This window comes from Ambystoma mexicanum, chromosome 3q (assembly GCF_040938575.1).
Source record: "Ambystoma mexicanum isolate Mex_15411 chromosome 3q, UKY_AmexF1_1, whole genome shotgun sequence".
NCBI lineage: Eukaryota > Metazoa > Chordata > Amphibia > Caudata > Ambystomatidae > Ambystoma > Ambystoma mexicanum.
Genome location: NC_090926.1, coordinates 457,257,298 through 457,281,842, shown reverse-complemented (window position 1 = coordinate 457,281,842; position 24,545 = coordinate 457,257,298). Strand labels below are relative to the sequence as shown.

Here is a 24,545-nt window from a genome sequence, read left to right as displayed (position 1 = left end):
AGTGTATTAACCATGTCCTAAATGTCCCAAGCCTGCCTCCAGAAACAACCTTCTGCCTTTCTTAAAGCTGTCTGAGTCTGAATAAGAGCTCAAACCACTTGTCAACCTCTAAGCCTTGGGGTCAAACATCAGACAAACTTTTCAAAATGTTTTTCTGAAATTCATCCTGTGTTGAATCACCTGAAATGCAGGTGATTTGAGGTTTGTGCAGAATGTTCATGTAGGCCTAGTAGCCCGACTAAAGTGTCATGATTGGTTATCAATGTCAACTACCACTATGTGAGGTGATATTATAGATATGTGTCCCCCCACATGAAAGCTTAACACTCCTATTCAATGATGTAATAAAGGTTTTGGGAAATGTGTTCTGCTAATGAACAATATTAATCTTTGCTCTCCATCTCAATTCTGTGAAATATCTCCAGGCCTACCAAAGTTTGATTGATATCTGGTGTCATTTCAGAGCGGCAGGTGAGGCAATACTTCCTTGAGGGTTTGAAAACCTTGTTTGGCTATTTCATCCCACTCCATTGGATTAGGACAGTTATTAGAGATCATATAACTGGGAGAAGGCATTCCCTGCAGGAGAATTGGGGCATGAGCTGTCTTTATCGCCCGGGTGGGGGGAGCCAGCCAATCAGATGGCTAGGAATGCAGGCTTGAACTGCCGGTACAAGTCCACATCACATGCCGCCTGGTGGCCGGATCCCGCCACCACGAACTTCCCCCTAACCTCCTTCATTCCTTTTTTTCCTCATCCTCTTACTTAACTTTTGTCCGCGGCAGATGACGCCGCCGCCTCCGCTCCTTCCGCTCGCCTCCCACTGCCCGCCATGGAAAGGGAAGAGGAGCTCCTTCCGGAGCCCCACTTCCCTTTCCATGGTGGCCATCTTAGAAAAGGATTTTCCTTCCTAGAACAGGAAGCCGAGCGTGTCCCATTGTAGAAAGGAAAAACCTTTTTTTTTTAGAATCCCAGGTTACCGCTTTGTCAACCCAGGCTGCTTATGGGCTTCATACCCCTTTCCAGGGGCACCTGGAATGGGGGATGAACATCACCATAATATCATACCAGCCACAACACGAAAGTTAGATGTTACTTCTTTTCTAATATTTGTATTTTCTGAATGGAAAGTACATTAATTATTTGAGGATTAATAAAACCATTTCCCAAATGATAGATAAACTAGTGTATGGATGAGAGGGGTAAGGTACAGTTGGCTGGGTTCACAATGACACCCACATCTTGAAGGTTGCCACAAGCAAATCTAAGTTGTTTCATGTGATCCTCCCAGGTTGGACTATAATTATCTCATAAAAATAGCATGCTCCATAGTCACTGAATTATTATTATTATTTTTTTAAATGTCTTTATTAGTATGTCATTAAATTAAATCACAGAAGAATCAAATACAGGGAGGAATAGTGAACCAGAGAACACAAATCAAAATTATTCAATTAAAGAACATATCAATAAACAAACAGTATAATCAAATGATCCCTCTGACATACTAAGAAAATATTCATTTTTGTAAACAATAAAAGAGCAAAATACAACAGTCAATAAAAACATGTAACATAGAACATACACACAAACACCAACAACACACAGACACAAAACCAAATCCCCCAAAAAGTATAATGGTGAGAAGAAAAAATATATATATATCTTTCCCCTCTTTTCCTCTTCCCCATCTCTTTTCCTTTCCTCTTCCTTTTCCCACTACACCATTTCTACCCACTCCTCATAGTAATCCACAGCCTATATAGTCAATCATACAAGGCATTGAATGGACCCAGTCACTGAATTCTTGAATGAGATTTTCCATAAGTCTCTGGAAGGTTGCGTGTGCATCATGGAGGCCAAACAGTCTCACCAAAAAATGTAAAAGACCTGTTGGCATGATAAGAGCAACCTTTCCCTTAACCATGAGATAGAGGGTAACAAGCCATTAGCTTTTTGTGAGATCGTTTTTTTCAATAGTATTTGATTGTCCCCATCACCCAACTTGTTTGCCAAATCAGGATTTGGGATATGCACCGAATTCTATAATGGTATATTTCTTCAGAAATCGATAAAGAAACATCTTGACCCATCAGGCTTTTTAACCAGCAGGATCAGGAAGGCCTATTCATGGAATAATGGTCTGTGATGCCCAGTTTCAGTATTTTTTCAAATTCCTCCTTGATTACTGGCCTTCGGGACACTTGAAGTCGATAAGGACTTTGTCAAACCACCTTCTGTCAGGATATTCGGACCCGTTCAAATTCGAGATCTATTAACTCTGCCAGATTTATCTGAAAAAAGAAATTGTTACTGGTCCCGCACCCGAGCATCACTTCCTTTGTAAATATGAGTGCTTGTGCAGAGTAATGATATTTGATCAACAGTGGACAGATCGGTATCACTGGGCTCCGAGAAACAAAGAACCTCATCAATTTTAAAATTAGTGCTTGGGCCAGAGTCATTCTATTTGATGTATCTTTGATAGATCGTTTTTCTCAACCCGGTGTCCTACGAGAACACAATCATTGCTAAAATTAGCAGTTGGGTGAAGTCATTATATTTGACCCATGTTTGATAGATTGTGCTCTTGCTTTGGGCCGTCACTGGAACAGCACATGAATTGTAAAGTGAGTGCTTGGGCAGACTCCTTGTATTTAACACAGGTTTGATAGGTTTTCTTTTCACGCAGCCCAGAAATGCACAGGAACTGAATCAATTTTAAAGTGAGTGTTTGGACAGAGTCATTATAATTGATTTAGGCTTCATTGATCTTTTTTTTTTTATCTCACAGCCCAGTGACATGCGAGCACCACATCAAATGTAAAGTGAGTGCTTGGGAAGACTGCTTATATTTGACACACTTTTGATAGACTGTTTTCTCACAGCACTTGACACCCAGGCACAAAATCAATTGTAAACTTAAGGCTTGGATAGTGTCAATATATTTGAATCTTCTTTGAAATATTCTCTGAAAAAGAGCCCTGAATTAAGTAAGGAGATCTCTTCATCCTTTATTTTAGCCAAAAGACTAACTTTCAGGAATTTCTGCTTGTTTTACATGTTTTAACCAGTCTACGTGTTCATTCTGAGTTTTCTTGTCACTATCCAGTTGTTTGGGTACCTAGTAAAATACTTGCTGGAGCCTCTTGTACCATATAGTGGTGTATTCAGGTACATCTTGATGTTTCTGTACCATACTACCCTACATCTTGACATAGGTATAGTTCCCTTATTTTTATTTGGTAAAAGGCTATTTATCAGTCAATCAAAAATAAGCAACATACATGTACATTTCTTTGCAAAAATAGCAGCGTAAATTCCTAAATAAATTATTGAAAATCGTTCTGTTTTTTGATATCTGTGGGAATACACTTTTTTATTTGTTGTATACAATGATAACCGACTTTTAAAAATAAATATTTGATAAAGATGTGATGTTTGTTTTACCTTCAGTGATATCCAATTTGCTAACATAGATAAAATAAGTATTATTTTTCACATGCGTCATGTTGAAAAATATGCACATTTTTCAAATATATTTTCCTAAGAATTGTACAACTTTAAAATAGAGATTAGGTTATGTGTTTTCCTATAAAAGAAGTAAAATGTCCTACATAAATTCAGGAGGATTACTCTGTGAATATTGAATTAATAATTACATTTTTGGCATTCTGTTTGATACTTTGCATATATAAGTGCTATTATCATGTATACTTGAGTAAAAAACATTCTTCTTTCTATATATTTTACAAATGCCAACTTTGTCAAAAGAAAATATATTTTAACGGGTTGCATTTATATCAGGAATGAACCCAAAAGCCACAATATATGTTAAAGATTTGGAACTCTCACAATTATTCAAGCATAAGCAACTACATAATAAAATAAACAACAAAATAATAAAATAGACATAGAAACAAAATATTAAAATAGAAACGTGGCCGAAAGCAGGCGTTAAAACTCCAAAATAGAAATATTGCTGCATATTCTATGAATAGATAATAACTTAATACATATAACTTTCTTCCAACATTAAAATTTTAATTGTATTTAAATAAGGAATCATCAACAAGAAATTGAACATTATTTAATTGCATCTGTAGCTAGCAACATTGTCTGCATCAAAACTGTCAACTACTTGAAAAAAGGCACCTCATTTATGCAATAAACTTTGTCCATATTTTCTCAAACCTTTTCGAGATTATTCAAATTGGCTCCAACCCAAAAGGATTTTCAAAACGCATTACATGCAAAGTGTACAAACTTGCCTACACAAATACTAACATCAATCAATATTGCAAACTGTAAATAGCACACTTCTCCAATAAAGGCTAAAAAGCTATTTATCATTTGCAAACCATTATACATTGAATATTTAATTTGTATTTGTGCAAAATGGCATGTTGGCAGCATCATATGTCCGAGAGCTAGCAAAAATGGGAATAGCAGATATCCCTTTACACTACATTGGCAAGATGAGCATGACCAACAAGCACTTCCTTTGTCCTCAAGAGATGGAAATAGGACTTTTCACAAGAGAAAGCAAGAAGCAAGATTCATGCACATTCTGAAAGTCACCATTCAGAGCGCTAGATTGTTAACACAATGTAGGCATATGACTGGATGTGTAAGAAAATGTCAAAGTAATTTAGTGAAAAATGCATGGTGAATTATATTAACCTTTTGTGGTTTTGTAACAATGAATCATTCACTCCCTCACTCCTCCATCTATTTGCTACTTTCAACTTCATCTCTCCTATACACCATACTATTTACATCATCTAATGTATGTGATAGAATATTGATTTTAAATATAATAAGTGAACACTTGTATGTCCAAGAGAAATGTGGCTTATGACAGATCCTTTGTCACCTGGCCAGGTCTCTATTTCAGGAAATGTGTCTTGTAAACTAGAATGGTATAACATTCCAAATGCTTGCTTTCACAAAATAACAATTGAACACAAATATACACTAAAGGATTTATGCAATGTTTGAGCCTCAATTGCAATGCACCTTTTGTTGTCCTGAAGAAACAAAAAATATTCCGACATGCTGCCCTATGAATTTGCACATAAAGAGCAAAATAGTTCTTCTTTTTTTACCTTCTGAGTCTTTAGGATGCCCATTATTTCATACCGTAGTTTGCTTTCTGATCCTATCATTTTATATCATATTATGAATGTTACATTTGATTTCTGTTTCCCATTTTATTATTGTACAAACAAAGCTCACATCACCCTTGAACACTTGGACAATCTTTGCCCTTTTCCTCTTTCTTTGAAAATGTACAATTGTGGTGCTGGCACTCTTGTGTATATCACTCTCTTTGGTGACTCAACATGCCAGCCACCTGCAAGCATGCCAAGTTCCAGAAGGGCACCAACCTGGTGTCTCAGTTCTTTCAGGTAACCATGACTATTCCTTTCTCTCAAAGAGAATTATATGACACTTGACTATTTACTTCAAGATATGTGTTTCAAAATATACCTTTTTTTTCTTTTCAGCCACAATCCTTGTTTCCTTGTATATGTTTTATATATGTCTTTACTCTAGTACATTGTTTATGTTTTGCTTTTAATACATCTAGATCCATTGAGATCTCCTTCATTGTGTGAAACCTGTGTTCAATGTTTCTGGTGGACTAATATCATGTAGCAAATTAACAAATACATAGAGGAATTGTGTTACTGAAACCCCACATACGAGTTAAGAATTTTATTACATTTGAACTCACAAAAGAAATGTTACATCAAGGATGCAAAGATCTGTCAGATGATTGTTTTGCTCATCTGTAAGAAATGTACAACTAGATGCAACATAGCATTCAGACTTGTTTATTTGAAAAAAACAATGTATGAGATACTATCTTGCAAACCTTTTTATATATATTTTTTCTCTTTAATGTCATGTAAAAAGGTTGCAAAAGTCACAAAATTGCATTATATTTGCAAAGTTTTACGAACAAATTCATGGACACAAGGATAATTGTCCAATTTTGCAAATCTCTAGAAATGAATATCAAAGATTTGTTTTTATTTCACTGGAAAACAGATGTGCTGTGTGGAAAGAACTGATGGCAGACACATGTCTTTACTAAAGCCTAGACGCTAATGTTACTTTGAGTACATGGGTTCCACCACCAGACATGGTTTGTTTTGACCCTCTGGATCCAATAAATGGCAAGTTGTTGCAAGCCTTAAGGTATCTGCTCACTGATTTTAATAAGACTGAACAATAACATTTTATGTTGGGCAATGCTCCTTTAGTCAGCCTTAGAAAACAGCTAGATGAAATCAAAACTTCCTCTTCTTGAAGTCAGTGCTACATGTTCAGAATGCTTGGACATCTGCAACGGTGTCCGAGTGAAACTCAATAACGTTCCGAATTGAATTTGTTCTGAGTGTAGTATGGCTGTCAACATTTTCTATCCATCCTTGTTTGGATTATGGCTTTCATGCCCCAACAGAAGGGCAGACATGGGCAGTAATGGCTTGCCATCCCAAGTCATGGTATGCCCGAGCAATGCGAGGGCCTCTGCCCAGGCAATGGGACGTTACTGGCCATGTCTGTCCTCCCGCTGCGTCAGTTAAATCATTTACACCCTGGAGTTCATCCGAGTGTGCAAATGGTTTTCTTTTTTTTTCCTCCGGAGATTGGCGCCACAAGCGACGCCAATCTCTGATGGAAAAAAGAATAAACAAAGATGGCCACCACCATATGGAAAAAGGACCAAGTACCTTTTCCATTTCTGTGATGACTGGAGCAGGAGGCACGACAGACCGGAGCTCAAAGCACTGGTTCCACAGGTAAGTAGGGAGGGAGTGGGGGAGAGTTTGTGTTTGGTTTGGGGTCATTATGGGGTTAGGGAGGTAACAGGGAGAAACTCCCTGTTGCCTCCCCATATACAAATCTTTTAAAAATGGTGCTGCCCACGGAAGGGTCTTGGGTGGCTGGAACAGCGGGCAGAGAATGTATATTCTCGCCCGCTGTTCCAGCCCCCTGATTGGTCAATGGCTTTTTCCCAGGTGTGAATTCCCTTTTCAGGTTTCTGTTTTAATAAAATACTAATTGTCTTATGAAGTGAATGGTGAAGAAAATACGTACTCCTTTATTTCTTAATCAATAATGCCTTCCAGAGAGAATCACACCTTTTCGGTCTCCTTTTCACTCATTCAAACATACGCCATCATGGTGATTTGGTGTGTGAATTTGCCCTTGTGCTTTCTGAGGCTAGACTGGCACTCCCTACAATGATGGCGCTTAAAGAACTTCACATTTAGGTATATATGTGGAAAAGCCTGGGAGGAAAGGCGCACATTTGGAAACATTGTTGCCATGCTCGTGCACCACTTCAGCCTGAACTCTGTTTTCTTGTAGTATTTCATTCTTGAGAACCTTCAACTGATCCATGACAAAAGGAATTCTAAAACAGCCTCCACTTCTTGGAAAAAACTAGAATGAAGGGATAGGAAGTGGTTGTATGCTTGCGTTACCAAATATTCTATTGAGGTCGGCTGCTGAATATAGCTCAGTTCATGCAGGATTATAGAGTTATGAATGAAGACACTTGTAATGCTATATTTCAACATGGTATACTTTGTCAACATATTAAAGTGGACATGAATACACTAAAACCAGACAAAGACATCAGTGGGCAAGTGTGGTATATGTGACAGTGCAAGACATTCCCACTATCCCTGCCTGGCACCGACAGCAGCACTGTGACAATATAAAAGCATGAAACACTTGCAAAATGTTGCTTGCATATTGTTTGTGATGGCTGGCAGAAGCTCCCTCTTAATCTCCAAGACTCATTGCTTAGCCATCCAATTGGGCATTAGAGTGATTTAACTTTGGGGGCGAATCAAATCTTGTAATGAAAATGAAATTTGTATAGTTCTTTATAAATTTGATCAAGTTTATTCTGTACTCAGTCATTTGTGTACTCAATATCAGTCATGAATTTTGAACACAATGAATACCACAAATGCTAAAACCCTGCATGTTAAAGTCCTTCTAGGGCTTGCCAGTGCCACCTGAATTGAGCCCTGCAGCACCTCTGACCTGCTCTGGTTTGTTCTCCCAGAAGGAACGCAGAACAGAAGACCTACAGATAAGTTAAAAAGAAATAGTTGTGCTCTTTGCATACGTGCACATTTGAAATCTAATGAATGTGTGTGAGTGTTTGTCAGTTATCTGTCTGGGAATGTGTGCGTGGTGTCAGTGCAATGAATGGATTTCCTGCACCTGTGTTTTGTATTGGGGGCAGCAAGTAGTGCATATGGATAAGTAGTGTGTGCGGATTGTGTCCACAGCTTGAATGATGCAAGTAATGTCATGACCAAGCTGTCAAACTCTATGACTTCATGAAAGGGATGACTTACAATGCCATTACTGACATAAAAAGACTGTGGCCAGAGCTTTCTGACGTGATTCACACAGTGACCATTACTGGCCGAGAAAGCTTGTGGGCACAGCTTCATGGATTGATTTACAGTAACTATTACTCACATAGATGTGGTCTGGCTACAGCCTCATGTAAGTGTTTTATGGTGACCATTACTGGCATTGGTAGATCGTGTCTGCAGTGTCACTGTTTGCCACAAGTTGTGGTGCACTCACTGTGATGTCATTCAGGCGAGAGTGACTCCAAAGACCCGCCCCCAGAAAAATCCAGAAGTTAGGCACCCTGGTTTACCATGATCCTCTGAGTGTTGACAGGAAAGGAAATAGGTGCTTGGCAGCATTATTAAGAACCTACGGACAGTTTTAGGAAAGGGTGGCAGTGGAGCATTGAGTTGATAATGGGTTTCAGGGTACACTGATTGGTCCCAGTCTACCAAGTTAGCCCTGGAACAGAAAAGGGTTCCATAATAAGACCTTCCATCAGTTCTTGCCATGAAATGCAACAGCTCCAAAACACTGTGAAAATCAGTGATGATGGTGATGAGGAGTTAAAGAGGTGCTGTTTTTGCAGCAGCCCTCCAATTACACAGGCAGGCGCTAGAACAAACCATTCAAACTGTGACGCACATACAGCACGGATTTCCAATTAATACGGATTTCATGCCCATGCGAGAGGGCGGACATGGCCAGCCCGAGCCACGGTAGGCTTGAGCAAAGTGAGGGCATCAGCTCAGGCTGTAGGCCGCTACTGGCAACGTCTGCCCTCCCCCCGGGGCTTGAAAGTCATTTGCACCCCGGGGTTCATCCAGGTTGCAAATGGCTTTCTTTTTTTTTTCCCTCTACAGGTTGGTGCCACAAGCGTCAGCAATCGCTGAAGAGGGAAAAAAACCAAAGAGTGGTGCCGCCACAGAGAACAGGAACTAAGCCCCTTTTCTATTTCTATGGCGGTGGCCGGAGTGAGAAGTGCGGTGGAATGGAGCTGAAAGCTCTGGTACCGCAGGTAAATGTATAGGGACAGAGTGGGTGAGAGAGAGGTTTTGTTTGATTGTGGGATACAGGTGTGAGGAGGAAACAGCGAGAGACTCCCTTTGCCTCCCCACATAAAAGAAAATGCACCACCCGGGGTAGGGCCTTGCGTGACTGGAACACTGGGCAGAGAATGCCACCTGATTGGTCAATTACTCTTCCCTGGGTGCAAATGCCATATCTTTTATAAGGAGCCTGGGCCAGCTTACCAGGTTCTGAGACAAGCACTAGAGGTCAAGTCAATGATGAGAGTTTCAGAGGGATGGGACCAGAACCCTAGCCAATGCCATCAAATGAACAGCGCAGGCTTAAACGTGTAGCCCTTGATGCTGAAAGCCATACCACATGCTCTAGAAGTTCTGGAGTTCTATGATAATTCACGTTTTGGAAAACAAATGTCGTTTCCTAATGCCAAAAAATACTTCACACATATTCTAGGAATGGGTTAAAATAACTAATCTATCTCCAGTGCCAGAAAATGTGTGGAAGGTTCTGGATCATTTAGGATTACATATCGTTTCAAGAACGTGATTTAATCGCCAATATTTCACTGGTATTCTGCAACACAAGGGTTAACTAAATGTGTCTGAGGCAGGTGTCTCCTTCACACAATCGCTGCTCTCACCCCAACTTATGTCTGTGCAAAACATAAAAGATGTGCTCATTAAAAAAAAGGGTGCCCAGAAGGAAAGGAGACAGCAGTATACCCTCCGCCTTCACTCCTCAACCCACGGCAGCCAAACACACGAGCATGGATATGCCGTGGGGTAGAACGCGGGGATGCCCGGCGGCGCTGGACAAACAGACGCGCAGAAGAGGGACCCGCCGTACACGTTGCTTGCAAACACAGCGAATACCCGGGAAATGCTGTGACTACGGAATACTTATCAGCGTGCCCCGATGGGACTTACACCAGCCAAGCACTGGGTGCGGTGGCCACTGAAATGCGGTCCTGTTTGCCAGTCGCAGAACAGTTTACACCTCAGTAAAGTGCTCCAAAATAGACTATCTATATACCGCGAGACAGACTAATATACTTGGCTAAAACAGCTCCGGCCACACACGTGCAGGCAAAACCAGATTGGCTTATAACAAAGTGAATGTAGAGCCTTGAAGCACCCGGACAAGTCATGTACAGCACCACAATAAATCAGCGCACGTGTAATTGTGATGTGGTCGACAAGCGAAATACCGACATGTGCGTGCATTAGCTGAAAACGGGAGTGAATAAGGTAGGGCTGGTTCTAAAAGTGTGCTGTACAGAGTAAATACAATAATATAATTACATCCACAAGGTGGCGCTATCGGATTGGGAACCTTACATTTCTGGCTGCATCCTGACGCGCCTCTCTAATTCAGAAGGTTCATTTCTCGCTGTTCAACTGGGGGGCAAAGAACGGTGTCATGGTGGATAAAGTCTGCTGCGATGTGCCTGGCAGCATAACCTACAATATTTGATTGTGTGGTGTGCCACGCCTTTTAAATATATATCTTTTTTTCATTGTAAAGAAATGGCGACTTCAAAGGAGAGCTCCTCGGCTTCCTGGCGGCTGCCCCTCCTGCTCTGTGTCTCTATTTTGGATCTCGCCTGGGGACACCTCAAATACTCGGTGTTGGAGGAGCTCGCCCGGGGCACCGCTGTGGGGAACATCGCCAAGGACCTGGGGCTGGACCTCGTCCGTTTGAATTCCCGGGGGCTGAAGGTCACGGCCGGGGATAGGAAGCAGCTCTTCTAGGTGAACATGAGCAGCGGCGCTTTAATAATCACGGACAGGATTGACCGCGAGGAGCTATGTGGGCAGAGCAGTGTGTGCAGGTTGCAGACTGAGCTGGTGATTGACGACCCCCTAGAAATGCACCGCCTGGAGGTGGTGGTCATTGATGTGAACGACAACGCCCCAGAGTTTCTAGAAAATGAAAACGTTCTGAACATCCCGGAGTTTGCAGCGACAGGGACGAGGTTTCCAATCCCGAAAGCTCTGGATGTAGACATTGGGAAAAACACCATCCAGGGGTACATTCTGAGCCCCAACTCTAATTTCGACCTTAAAACGACCACACATCCTGATGGCAGGAAATCTGCAGAGCTGGTACTAGCACAGGCTTTGGACAGGGAGGTGAGGCCGGTTCATGAACTAGTATTAACAGCTTTTGATGGAGGGGACCCCAAAAGATCTGGATCCACTCAAATAACAATTAAGGTTATTGATGCAAATGATAACGGACCGACGTTTAATCAGTCGGTTTATCATGTTAAGCTGTTGGAGAATGTGCCGATAGGGACCACAGTGGCAACACTCACTGCTAGGGACGTGGATGAGGGCCGCAACGCGGAAGTAAGTTATTCATTTAACAAAGGTGTTTCCACAAGCATTCAGCAAGTATTCCATATGGAGGAGACAACTGGGGTGATAACCCTGACAGCAGGTGTTGATTTTGAAGGCACAACGGTGTATCATTTCTCGGTAGAAGCGAGGGACAAAGGCCACACTCCAATGGCAGGACTTTGTGACGTTGTTGTGCAAATAATGGACATTAATGACAACCCTCCTGTAATAGCTGTATCTTCCTGGTCCGCGTCTGTCCCGGAGGATGCAATACCCGGGACCGTCATTGCCCTCCTGACTGTGTCGGACAGGTTCTCGGGGCCAATGGAGAGGTGCTGTGCAGTGTACCCACAACACTCCCATTCCAGCTACACAACCCCTTCAACAACCACTACTCCTTGATCTTAAAGGATTCGCTGGACCGAGAAGCCACAGAGGAGTACAGCATCGCCATCACTGCAACCGACAGGGGCTCCCCTCCACTCTCCGCCAGCACGACCCTCCAAGTACGAGTTTCTGATGTCAACGACAACACCCCAGTGTTTGCACAGCCATTGTACTCAATGTTCGTCAATGAGAACAATGTCCCGGGGACCCACGTGTTTACTGTCTCCGCCTTCGACTCGGATTTAAAAGAAAATGGATTCCTCACCTACTCCCTTCTAGTGAATGCATCCATAGACAGCTTTGTCTCTATAGACTCTCAGAACGGCAAAGTCCACGCCCTCAAGTCATTTGATTATGAAGAGACTCAGCGGTTTCACTTTCAAGTGCTGGCAAAGGATGCTGGTGCCCCCTCCCTCAGCAGCACAGTGTCTGTGGAGGTGTTCATTCTAGACCAAAATGACAACGCACCCACCATCTTATCGCCGCACCCCCAAAAGGAGTATGCCCACCCGGAGCCAATCCCAGCTTCCATGGACGCTGGTTATCTTGTGTCGAAAATCCGAGCGATGGACGCAGACAGTGGCTACAATGCTTGGCTGAGTTATCAGATGGTCCAGAATAAGGGCACGCCCCTTTTCAAAGTGGGGCTTTATAGCGGGGAGGTAAGGACATGCCGCGCTGTTAGAGAGCAGGACGGAAGGGCGCACAGTCTGGTTGTACTCGTGAAAGACCACGGAGACCCCGACCTTACAACCACAGTCACCCTCAGCATTGCTCTCGCTGACAATAGCAACGACAAACAAAACCAATTCATAAAGAACCCGGAAAGTGAACACAGCATTTCCGAGGTCAACCTGTACTTGGTTATCTCAATCACCTTCATTTCCTTCATCTTCCTGGTCACAATCATCATCTTCACTGCTCTGAGAATCTACAAAGCCAAGGCTGCTCTTTCTACCTACTGCCAGACTCCATGTGCCAACCAGAACTGGTACTACACCCAAAGCAACAGCTACAAGGTGTGCCTGGGCAATGGGAGGAATAGCATTTTAATATTCAATAATGCCTGCCCAGAACAATCCGAGGGGAACGGAATGAGCACGTTAACACTGGATAAGAAGACCCGGCAAAGCATCGATGACCTGTTGATGTTAGAGGATAATCAGGGAAGGTGTGTTTACATTCCTGGAATGGGGTGGCCTTGGCATGTTTCTGTATTATTGCGCACATAGAGACGGGCTAGACTACGTGTCTCTGTGAAACCACGCGTGCGGATATTCAGCGTTATCAATATTACCCTACTAACGTCGTCTTAAAAATCACCATTCATCAGTTATAGAAACAACATGCATTTTATTGAGTATGGCTAGGTTTATGCATTGGACTAATGTTATTGATACTCTCCTATTCATCTGATTAATTCAGGTGTACTCCTTTGTACATTTCCGGACTTTGAAACTATACAAGTACTTGGCGCGCGGGTTGGTTGTTGTAGTTGGAGTAAGACGGAACGTTAGTACCTTTGCACCGTCTTCACAGGATCTGATTTCTTGTCATGTGTTTTGTGTGCTAAAGTGCACTATGCCCTCATGGCCGAAGGCCCCACTGTACACTCTTTGTTTCTGTGGAATGCGTAACAAGCCGTATTGTCAAGGCATGGAGGTGGGTGCTCCTAATTTTGTTTTTGCTTTTTAACAAACACTCCACAGAGTCACCATGCTAATTAAGGCAGACCCACTAGACCCAGACTTTTATGTCGACACTGAGAGCTGGTTTTACAGGAGTTGTATGGAAGTGTGGTCCTTGTGTCAGTCGCGTAGGCAGCGACGGTGTGTCCTAGCGGGACTGTGGGAATACCGTAGCTTGGAGATTCTGTTCTTACCCTGTTACCCTCGGATATTATGCAAACACAACACGTGCATACCTTAATTAGACTAACACAGTTATTTATTTACCAACTTTCATGATCTCCTGATCACTTTTTCATGAAAGCTTGCAGATAAATTACTTTGTTAGAATACTAAAGAACATGTTTTATGTACAAAATAAGAGTAGAGTAGGTAGTTTGCACTAACACGTCACAAGTGCAACAGAGTGACCCGGTAACCATCCCTGTAAGTGCACCTCTATTTCAAAGCCCCTGAGCAGTGCATTGTAGGGATTTCATTTAACAAAGAAGAACGCATGTTCACTCCCGAAAATACTCTTGTCTCGTTGGACTAAACTTTTTTATACATATTTGTGTCCACTCAAGATAGATAATTCACAAGAATTCCATTAACCACATTCACCCTCTTTAGGGATCATCACTGTGTTGTGGACAGACATCCTTTTGATTGGAGCACTGGCAGATATTTAACAACCACCATTAAAGTCACCGTGGGTTTAAAACCTACATTGAAAAAACATCTACTAGAAATGTGGTAGTAGAAAATGTAATTTCCACTAACACGCCATGCATAGCCCAGCTCCAGCCAGTACGGAGCCACAGAGAAATGCACTGTGGGTATGCAAATTAGCTGAGCAACTAGCATGTTTTCTCCAGAAATGTGTCTTTTCTTATAGGGCAGCACTATTTTATCTATAGCTTTATCAACCCAATAGAGACATCTCTCAAGGCCTCAGGCAACCATGCCTTTGTGCTTGAAGACTGATTGGAAAAGATCCCTGACTTCATGTGCTCCCCCATTCTAGGTGTGTGGAACTCCCAGGAAGTAACAGAATGAAGGATCCTTACATGCGTGAATATTCAGCCACGTCCCTTTGCTATTCACCAAACTGCAGGGAGGGTGTCTTGACTGTGATGATCTGTCCTGCACCCCAAAACGTGCTTAGAAGCCATGGAACCTTGGTTCTTACAGTTACTAGGAACAGCAAATGTTTTATTTACTTTGTTTTTGTCTCAAGGAGAGGCATGTAAGAATTTTGCCTGACCTTTGCAGCAAATTTACAGCTGATTTTAAATCCTATTGCATCCCAGTTTTAAAACTTTACACTCTTTGCCTTTGAGCCATAGACTTTCACAGTACTTATCAGATTTGTTCAAGGAATCCCTCATTGGATGCCTTGCTCAATGTATACAGCGACTGATAGGGTAAGTGTGGTGTGGGCGGGAAGTCCCGCCATTACTGTATTCCAGTAAAACACCACCATTCTAACTACCTAATAGCATATACCTGCATGCATTTAGCCTAATTGTGCAAGGTAGCCATATTTTGCATTTAGCCTAACTGTGTAAGGTAGCCATACCTTGCTTGTAGACCAAATGTGGAAGACAGTCACATTTTGCATTTTGCCTAATTGTGTTACTCATATATATTGTGCATTTAGCCTAATTGTGCAAGGTAGCCATACCTTGCTTGTAGCCCAGATGTGCTAGTCAGCCCTATTTTGCATTTAGCCTAATTGTGTTAGCCCTATTTTGCATTTATCCTAATTGTGTAAGGTAGCCATATTTTGCATTTAGCCTAATTGTGTAAGGTAGCCATACCTTGCTTTCAACCCAACTGTGTTAGTGAGCCATATTTTGCATTTAGCCTAATTGTGTAAGGTAGCCATATTTTGTATTTAGCCTAAGTGTGTAACATAGCCATACCTTGCTTTCAGCCCAACTGTGTTAGTCGGTCATATTTTGCATTTAGCCTAATTGCATAAGGTAGCCATATTTTGCATTCAGCCTAATTGTGTAAGGTAACCATACCTTGCTTTCAGCCCAACTGTGTTATTCAGACATATTTTGCATTTAGCCTAATTGTGTCGGACATATTTTGCCTTTAGCCTAATTGTGTAAGGTAGCCATACCTTGCTTTCAGCCCAACTGTGTTAGTCGGTCCTATTTTGCAATAAGCCTAATTGTGTAACATAGCCATATTTTGCATTTAGCCTTATTGTGGAAGGTAGCCATACATTGCTTTCAGCCCCACTGTGTTAGTCGGACATATTTTGCAATTAGCCTAATTGTGTCCACATTATTTTGTGTTTAGTTTAATTGTGTAAGGTAGCCATATTTAGCATTTAGCCTAACTGTGTACGGTAAACATACATTGCTTGTATACCAACTGTGCTAGTCAGCCATATTTCGCATTTAGCCTCATTGTGTAACGTAGCCATATTTTGCATTTAGCCTAATTGTGTAACATAGCCATACCTTGCTTTCAGCCCAACTGTGTTAGTCAGTCATATTTTGCATTTAGCCTAATTGCATAAGGTAGCCATATTTTGCATTCAGCCTAATTGTGTAAGGTAGCCATACCTTGCTTTCAGCCGAACTGTGTTATTCGGACATATTTTGCATTTAGCCTAATTGTGTAAGGTAGCCATATTTCGCATTTAGCCTAATTGTGTAACGTAGCCATATTTTGCATTTAGCCTAATTGTGTAACATAGCCATACCTTGCTTTCAGCCCAACTGTGTTAGTCAGCCATATTTTGCATTTAGCCTAATTGCATAAGGTAGCCATAATTTGCATTCAGCCTAATTGTGTAAGGTAGCCATACCTTGCTTTCAGCCGAACTGTGTTATTCGGACATATTTTGCATTTAGCCTAATTGTGTAAGGTAGCCATATTTTGCATTTAGCCTAATTGTGTAAGGTTGCCATACCTTGCTTTCAGCCCAACTGTGTTAGTCTGTCATATTTTGCAATAAGCCTAATTGTGTAACATAGCCATATTTTGCATTTAGCCTAATTGTGGAAGGTAGCCATACATTGCTTTCTACCCCACTGTGTTAGTCGGACATATTTTGCAATTAGCCTAATTGTGTCAGCATTATTTTGCATTTAGTCTAATTGTGTAAGGTAGCCATATTTTGCATTTAGCCTAACTTCGTACGGTAAACATACATTGCTTGTATCCCAACTGTGCTAGTCAGCCATATTTTGCATTTAGCCTAATTGTGTAAGGCAGCCATATTCTTGCACTGCTAACCCATTTTCTCCCCTCACACACTGCACCTTCATCTCTTAGCGGTAGGCACAGGCTCACTCCACACACTCTACACTCAAATATAACACAAGCACTACTGCACACTTAATAACACCTCCAACTTCTCCCAAATGTGGACACCAGTCCCTCGAAGGGTGTTCAACCAACGGCACGTTGAGACCCAGAGTGACCGTGGTAGTGAGTGGCATGATGGGATAAGACTGATGTAACATTGTGTTTGTTTGATATTCTTTGTGGGTTACTGGTGCTCCACCATGTCCTTGACCCCCCCTTTCTGTGCCAACAAGGGATAATTTCTCACCTCCTCTCCTTCCACGATGGAGCGATAGCAAGATATTGCTAACAAGAATGTAGGTTGGAACCCGTCCGCCATTCATGTGACTACAATATGTGTGCATTTGGCAGTAATCTATATGATAAGTGACTATGTGAAACACTTGTTAATCGTCATGGCGATGAAGTGATGAATGGATTGCTACATAGGCTCCAATCCGGGAATTTGAAATGTGAGGGAATGGATCGTTAAAGAAGGGGTTACGACAAGTGTATATTACGCCGCAGGAATTTTATTTTGTTTTGAGGCAAGGTAAGGACAATGGATGGAGAAACCATACTCATTATACTTCCCTGCTCCACCTCAAAACCACACATGGTTTAACGCCTGCATGTGAACAGGCCACCCAGTCAATATCTGGTTGCCTCCTTGGTATTGTGGTCTCCAAACACAACTACACCAAACGCCCAGGCATTATCAAATAGCAAAACAGTAAAGAAAGGGACACACAGCTTTGTGCAGAGCAGCCTTGAATTGCAGGCTTAATTGTGGGCATTGGCAGGGCAGTGGTAGTTAGTTCTCAAGTTCACTGCATGTAGGGTTATGACCAGTCCCTGCACCAGCGGATAGCAATACATCATGCGGACCGGTCTTGAAAGATCTCAAATGCAGGTCACAGGCATGAGAAAGGGTCATAGCCTTTTGGTTTGGAGCATGTTTTTTTATTCTGTGCCTTCCTTTCCTCTTATACAGATATTCGAGGGCCAAGTCGGGGGTAGAAGGCAGCACAAATGAACGATTTGATTAAAAAATCACACCTATGTCATTTCCCTCCCATCCGCCCCTTTGTATATCATGCTACATGAAAGTCCACCAAATGCCCCGGAAGTGGTTATGCCCCCTGCACAATACAATACATGCAAGCATTTTGGGTATTGTAGTTTAGTTTCACCTTTCCCATACTTGTTATAAAACCTACCGCTAGAATCAAATAATGAATTTAAGAATCTGAGTTTTACACAAGTTCCCGACAGGCTTTGTATCAAGAGAGGAAATTTATGAGACATGGTGATAGGACATATGGATTTGTCCAAAGATATGGTCTGCGCCAATAGTTCCTGTTTATTTGCCTTAAGCGTCGATCATCAGCTGCGTCACGCTGCCCAGGATTGTTGGTCAGACACTGAACGTTATCTGGCAGAAAATTATTCTTGCCAGTCTGGAAAACCGGGAAATCTTCAGAGTGCGTGCAGAGCAGTTTTATCCTTGCTACTTTGCTATCACAGATAGTGCACCGATGGGTCTGGTTTATTGGTGGCACATTGTTCCAGAAAGAAGGTGCCAACTTCAACCCCCCTCCCCCAGACTGGCAGCACCATCACATTAAAGGGTGGATGCCCCTTCATGCATCCTGATTGACAAGCCATCGTCTTGAAGGGGGGGGTTCTCCCTCTTCTAACCATCTTGCTTCATCATTTCTTAGCAGTGACCCTAAATAAGAACGAATAGGAATAACAAATAATGTGTCTTTCTGGAATTCTATACAATCATTGCTAGACTCATTAAAGGGGGTGAGTCACTGATTTAGTCTGTTCTTAAATACCTCACCTCAGCCTTTCATCCTTCTGAGGTCTATAAATGAGTACCAACACAGGTTGGGTGATATTGTATGCATATTTGTTCTATATAAAACACTTAAGCGTAAGTGCTTTATAATAAAACATCATTCTCATTTGGCCTTGGACGTCTGCTTGCATTCACAGTAATTTGATAATATGGGTCTATACACATTGATATTAACAATCCATATGGTGATACATTCTTGTATGAAATGTATATCACAATATAGTGATATCATAACCATATTTTTCGTTGTGTACTAAGGAACAATGCTATGTGGTGCCTCCTGTTTTGTCAAGGGGTGAAAGGTTATGTTCCATCGCTTCCTGTGATGGCACTTCGGGGTTGGGTCAAATGACATCACTTCCTGTGATGTCATCAGAGGTCAAGGGACGTTTCATGTCACTTCCGCTACCCAAGGCATTTTGGTGAAATGACGTCCCAGGATGAGCGTGATTTAAACACAGTGCAGCGTGACCTTGGACACCAGATAGATTGTCAGATGGTCAGACCTGGCGGGAATGACACCTCCCGCCTGCAGAACTCGGAATCAGCCAGTCCGGAAACAATGGTGGCGGCGGATGTACCGGCAGGGTCATAGTGAGGCCCAATGTCCTCTTATTCTTGCTTTCATTCACTTTTAAAGTTACACAATTCAAACATTTGAATATTCCCAAAACAAAATTGTCAGAACAACTGCCTTCTTTCCGCTGTGGAGGATAAGACGTGGTCTTGATTAGTTCTTAAGATCTTTCAGAAGGGGCCTGCATTTTGTTTCAGTCCTGTTCCATGGTGGCCTCTTATGCACTTGGTAATTGCGCAGTTTTCTTAGGGAATAGGATCTTCCTCCCACTCATATAGTTCAGGGGCACAACAGTTGTAAAAATAGTGTACCCCGAGCATGCAAACTGAGGGGAAAGATATGTGATTCGGCTTGCTTTAGGGGGATTTTTCTTTTCTGGTAGTCACTGTCCTATTTAAACAAGACTGGCAAAGAGCAGACTATGCTTTAATGATATACTGCATTGGTGCATATCTGTGACTGTGGGGAAGAAGCAGCAGTTTTAGTTCTCAGTATATGAACAGGCAAATGTGCATTAATAGTGGGTTCTTGCAAGAAAAACAAACAGCATCCCTCCCTAACCCTGAAACCCAAGCAACCCTGCTCCGCTCCCCTTACGCCTATCGCGACTCTCGACCGAGTATCTTCAAAAAGGCCTCTTTGTTTGTGTGTATTGTTCATTTATAACGCGCTTAATACCAGCGAGTGGTTTCTAAGCGCGGGATCGGGATTTGAATCTGTGTTGTGTCACGTTGCCTTGCTTCCAAGACAAACACGTTGCCCCACGCTATCATACATACATAGGCCTTCCAGCATGCAGTTCCCGCCTTCCAGAAGACAAAGGAGTTTATGTACTATTGCAAGCATCTGGCATCTAGTTCCATAGCCCACAAGTATCAAGTAGTATTCAACTTAGATTCATGGTGACAAATTTGACGAGGTGCATAATCTTCACCTCCTTATGCATGTCTGGTCTTCTATAAGGGGCTGATTGTTTTTTCTGGCTTGTAGTGGTATAGGCCACAAAATGGCGGGTGGATGGTCACTGCACATTAACCCCGAGCATATTGAAAAGTCCAGAGCTCAGCAGTTCCCGGGGCATTCATGCTCTTGTGTTATTATGACGTGCAAGCATGCCGTGAGCAAGCGAAACAGGGAGAACCCTCAACAGAGTCCGCTATGATTTAAAGAAAGTAAACACTAGGGATAACAGCATATGGGCACGGCGACGGCATCACAAGGGGAAGGAAAGTCTCCATACAAAAAACACGTCAATCATCGCCACTGTTTCACTCGGGCTCCCCACACTCAGTCACCTTCCTGCAGTTCCATCTTTCTACTTCATCACAACTTCTGAAGCAGGGGACCCCACGTTCACCTATCCCAACTGCAGGAAACAAGCAGGTCTCCGATTTGAACCACCTTCTGCAAATTACATTTCACGAAAACATAAGAAAAAAGGGAATACATCTGGGGCAAAGTGGCTAAATGGGTGCCCACTAGTGAACTTTATCATTGAACTAAAACTTAGAGCGTTTAATCCCACTTACTCCATCCCTTTGAGTTTTGTAGCCTATGCAGGCGCATGCTACAAGTCGAGGTACATCTTAAATTAAAGGGCGGACTGCTCAGCCCACCCTGGGTGTAAACAAAAGGATGTAAACAGCTACATCATCACAGAGTGAAAAAACATGAAAGCCAATCAGAACCCATTAGAGGAAACGTGCTGTCGAAATCCTCATCTGCTTCCCGGATAGGGAGGGTCCTTGAAAGTGATGACAAATCCTTTGGAAACAACGGGAACAGGCCTTGAGTGCTACTGTGAAGCCAGTCCAAACCGAACATGAAACACGTAATAACGTTTGAAATGACAAAAAAGCGTGAGTAATCACGAAGAAATCCTCCACCTGTGCTACAGGTCTGTCCCTCTAGTAATAGCAGTGCCGTCTTTTAGACAGCCTCACTGAATTTCTTGATATAAGCGGTTAATGAGAAATTGATAGGCCGCCAGTGGAACCCTTGCACTGCTTTCCTTCCTGCGCAGTAGCATCTGTTTCAGTCAGTGGTGGAAATGGAAAAAATGTGAAGGGGAACCCACAAGGGCTGGGGTGGGTACGGATTACGGAGGAGTGGGCGGAGTTCTGAGGGAGCGTAGCCTGCAGTTGAACTGCGCTCAAATGAAATGTTCAAAATAAATGTTTTAAAATGTTGTGATATCTTTCATGCTGCTTCTTTCCTAACTTCACACTGTACATCAGTGCCCATTTAAATCACTTCCATGGCAGTGCTGCACCCAAAATACTGTTGGTAATGCAGTGATTTGTATTACTTTAAAGGATCCATAAACAGCTCTACAGTAGAAGAATAGCAGGGTAGCTCAGCAGGTTGAGTGACTGTTGCTGAGAGGTTATATATTAAAAATTGGTTGCTAATTGTATTACTTTTTGCAATTCCTTATAAAAAAAAACAAGTGCTATAAAATATGTTTCGCAGGGCATAGTTTGGGATGGTCACTTTCATATATTCAGGGCTGGAGTATTTCAACCCCTGCAGTGAAATTCAAAAGTTGGCACCCATGAACCCACGGTTTAATTTCCTAATAACTGCTGTCAGCAAAACAGACACATTTATTTGTGATTAAGCAGTTTGACAAGCGTATCAGTTTAACCCCTCCTTCAGCAATGCGCGCCTTTCATAAACACCAGACTAACACTTGGCTCACACACATAGGTGCCCTAATTTCCAAGCCCTGCTGGTCATTTAGAGTACCAAGACTGGCATGTGAATTCCCAACCCTTCTGGCCCTCCACGAATGGTACCAGTGGGAGCACTGCGGGCTCCCTCCAAACTTCCCCCTAGCAACGAGGGAGGTAGTGCAGGGCCCAGGGTTGCAGGTTAGCATCAAAGGGTGCATTGTGTAGTATCTTGCCTCCTGCAAGATGTGCCTGGATCAGAGATGACATGGAGAAGGAACCAGGCTGACCCAGGTAAGTACAAACATAAGATGCTTTATTACTCAGTTACATAGTCATAGTACATGAAGGTAGGAGAGAAGGTCACAAGCATCTGTCCTGGTTCCCTGCCATACTCCAGGTCCCAACCGTCACACTCTGGCACTCCCAAGCCCCCAACACTCCAAGCTCCACCACACCCTTCTATGAGGCCCTGCACTCACACAGACAGTCACACTGATCATCCAAGCTACAACACTTTGCCTCCAGCTCATTGTCATGCAAACCTAAGTATCAGACCTATACTTAAGTTTGCATGCTAGTGACCTCGGCTGGAGGCAAAGCACCCATTATTTGCTATTTGTGAAGAACAACGCGTCCGGCCACACACAATACAGGAACCATAGGGGACTAAGCCCGGGACTCAGTTGGTGTGTGTGTGTTGGTTCCTGTGAATTGAGTTCCCTGCCGTTCTTGTATTGTGTTTGGCCTGGCACTGCTCAATTCTTCATTAGAGCAGTGAAACTGTTCTCCCTGTCCCTCTGTTCACCAGTTGACAATCAGTGAAGCAAGGGACATTGAGAAGGGCGAACAGAAACATCTATCACAGGGCTTTGGGTGGGATGTTGGCCAGGGCTGAGGCAGAGGCATGCCGGATCCCGAGATCCGGCTAGAGATCTGATGCCGGATCTTGGATCTGGCAGAGCCGGCCCGTTGGCCAGTGCTGGTTTCAGTTATTTATGAACTTGAAAGAAACCCGGCAACTCTCGTGCTAGATATACTAGCGGCTGGCTGAAGATTCACAGTGATGTCTGCGGGAGTGGGCTCGGAGCTGGAACCCCTGCTTCCGCACTTAAGCAATGCGGTGCGTGGATTTGGTGTAGTTTAAGAAGGGCAGTGTAAAAATGATATATGGCAGTTTCAGTTGACACAATGTTGCATCCACAGAGCACGTCTTCGATCATTGACGACTCCATTTTTGTATAATATGGAAAGGGAACAATTCTCTGCAAATCATCCGTTTTGTTTTTCATACTTGACGACATTTTAAAGAAAGTCCTCACTGGATCACACGTCTCCCGAGACGACGCGGTGCTAAGACCTCCTTGGTGAATTGAGCGCGCCCTCAGCATCAGCCTATGTCTTAACTATAGGGAGAAATCACACACGAAGCAGGCATATTTCCAAGGGGCGTGTGTATTGCCCTGTGCAATGCAGAGCAAAGAAAGGCACCCACGAGCGGAAGTTCATCGAATCCCCACCAAAGAGATTCTATAGGCCGCTTTATGTCAGTCAAAGGACCCCCCCATCCCCCCGCCCCAACAGAAGGTGGCATGTCTATATCATTTGGAAGAAAAACGGAAAGGCGCTATCGCCGGCCGTGGCATATTTCTTTCTTTGAAATGTGTCTAAGACCCTTTCTGGTAACCTGTCTATTTGTACATTCGTTTCACCTTTTTTCCGCGTGAACATGTAAACGAAATTTGGGCAAGAAATATGAATCTCAAACTTGTCTGTGGTGGTTATTTTAAAGGAGCCGTTCGATGAGATTTGACGCCAGGCATCCGCATAGCACAAAATAGCAACACACTGAAAAAGTCCGATGGAGATCATTAAAATGATTAATACACGGAGCTCCAGCAATGCACTTCCAAAACAAATAACGTAAAAACAGGCTTTGTGCAGCGTACGTAATATAATAAAGCATTGGAGTATTCCTACATCCACCAGGTGGCGCTGCTGGATTGCGAACATATAAACTGCTGACGGTTTTCTGAGCCTCCGCCAAGCCTGCAAACACGGAATCTCTGGGATAAGACAGAAAGGAACGTCTTGGTTCTTCATTGCGGGGCTTTCACTGGCAACGGGCCGCGCCGATCACCTCAGAAACTCATACTTATGAGCATTCAGAGAACAAAAGCCGCAGCTACTTTAAGCTCATGCTGTTTCCCAGCAGCAGCCGCTGGGTGGCGGCTGCTCTGCCTGCTCTGCTGCTCTTTCTTCAATGCCGTTTGTGAGATGTCTCCGCTCACGGAGTA

General features: G+C 42.9%; 2 protein-coding genes across 2 annotated transcripts in view; both read left to right on the top strand.

Moving 5' to 3' along the window:
• The window catches only part of LOC138582670 (protocadherin alpha-C2-like), a 935,357-nt gene that overhangs the window by 6,833 nt on the left and 903,979 nt on the right, over positions 1 to 24,545 (top strand). The window lies entirely within an intron of this gene.
• LOC138581879 (protocadherin gamma-C3-like) lies at positions 11,058 to 12,591 on the top strand. The gene has a single exon (XM_069652849.1). It carries the CDS (start codon positions 11,182 to 11,184, stop codon positions 12,166 to 12,168), a length of 987 nt encoding a protein of 328 aa, XP_069508950.1. The 5' UTR covers positions 11,058 to 11,181; the 3' UTR covers positions 12,169 to 12,591.

What these genes read in the sequence shown, in the direction of transcription:
- LOC138581879 (XM_069652849.1), top strand. Translation starts at nt 11,182, where the DNA reads ATGAGCAGCGGCGCTTTAATAATCACGGACAGGATTGACCGCGAGGAG.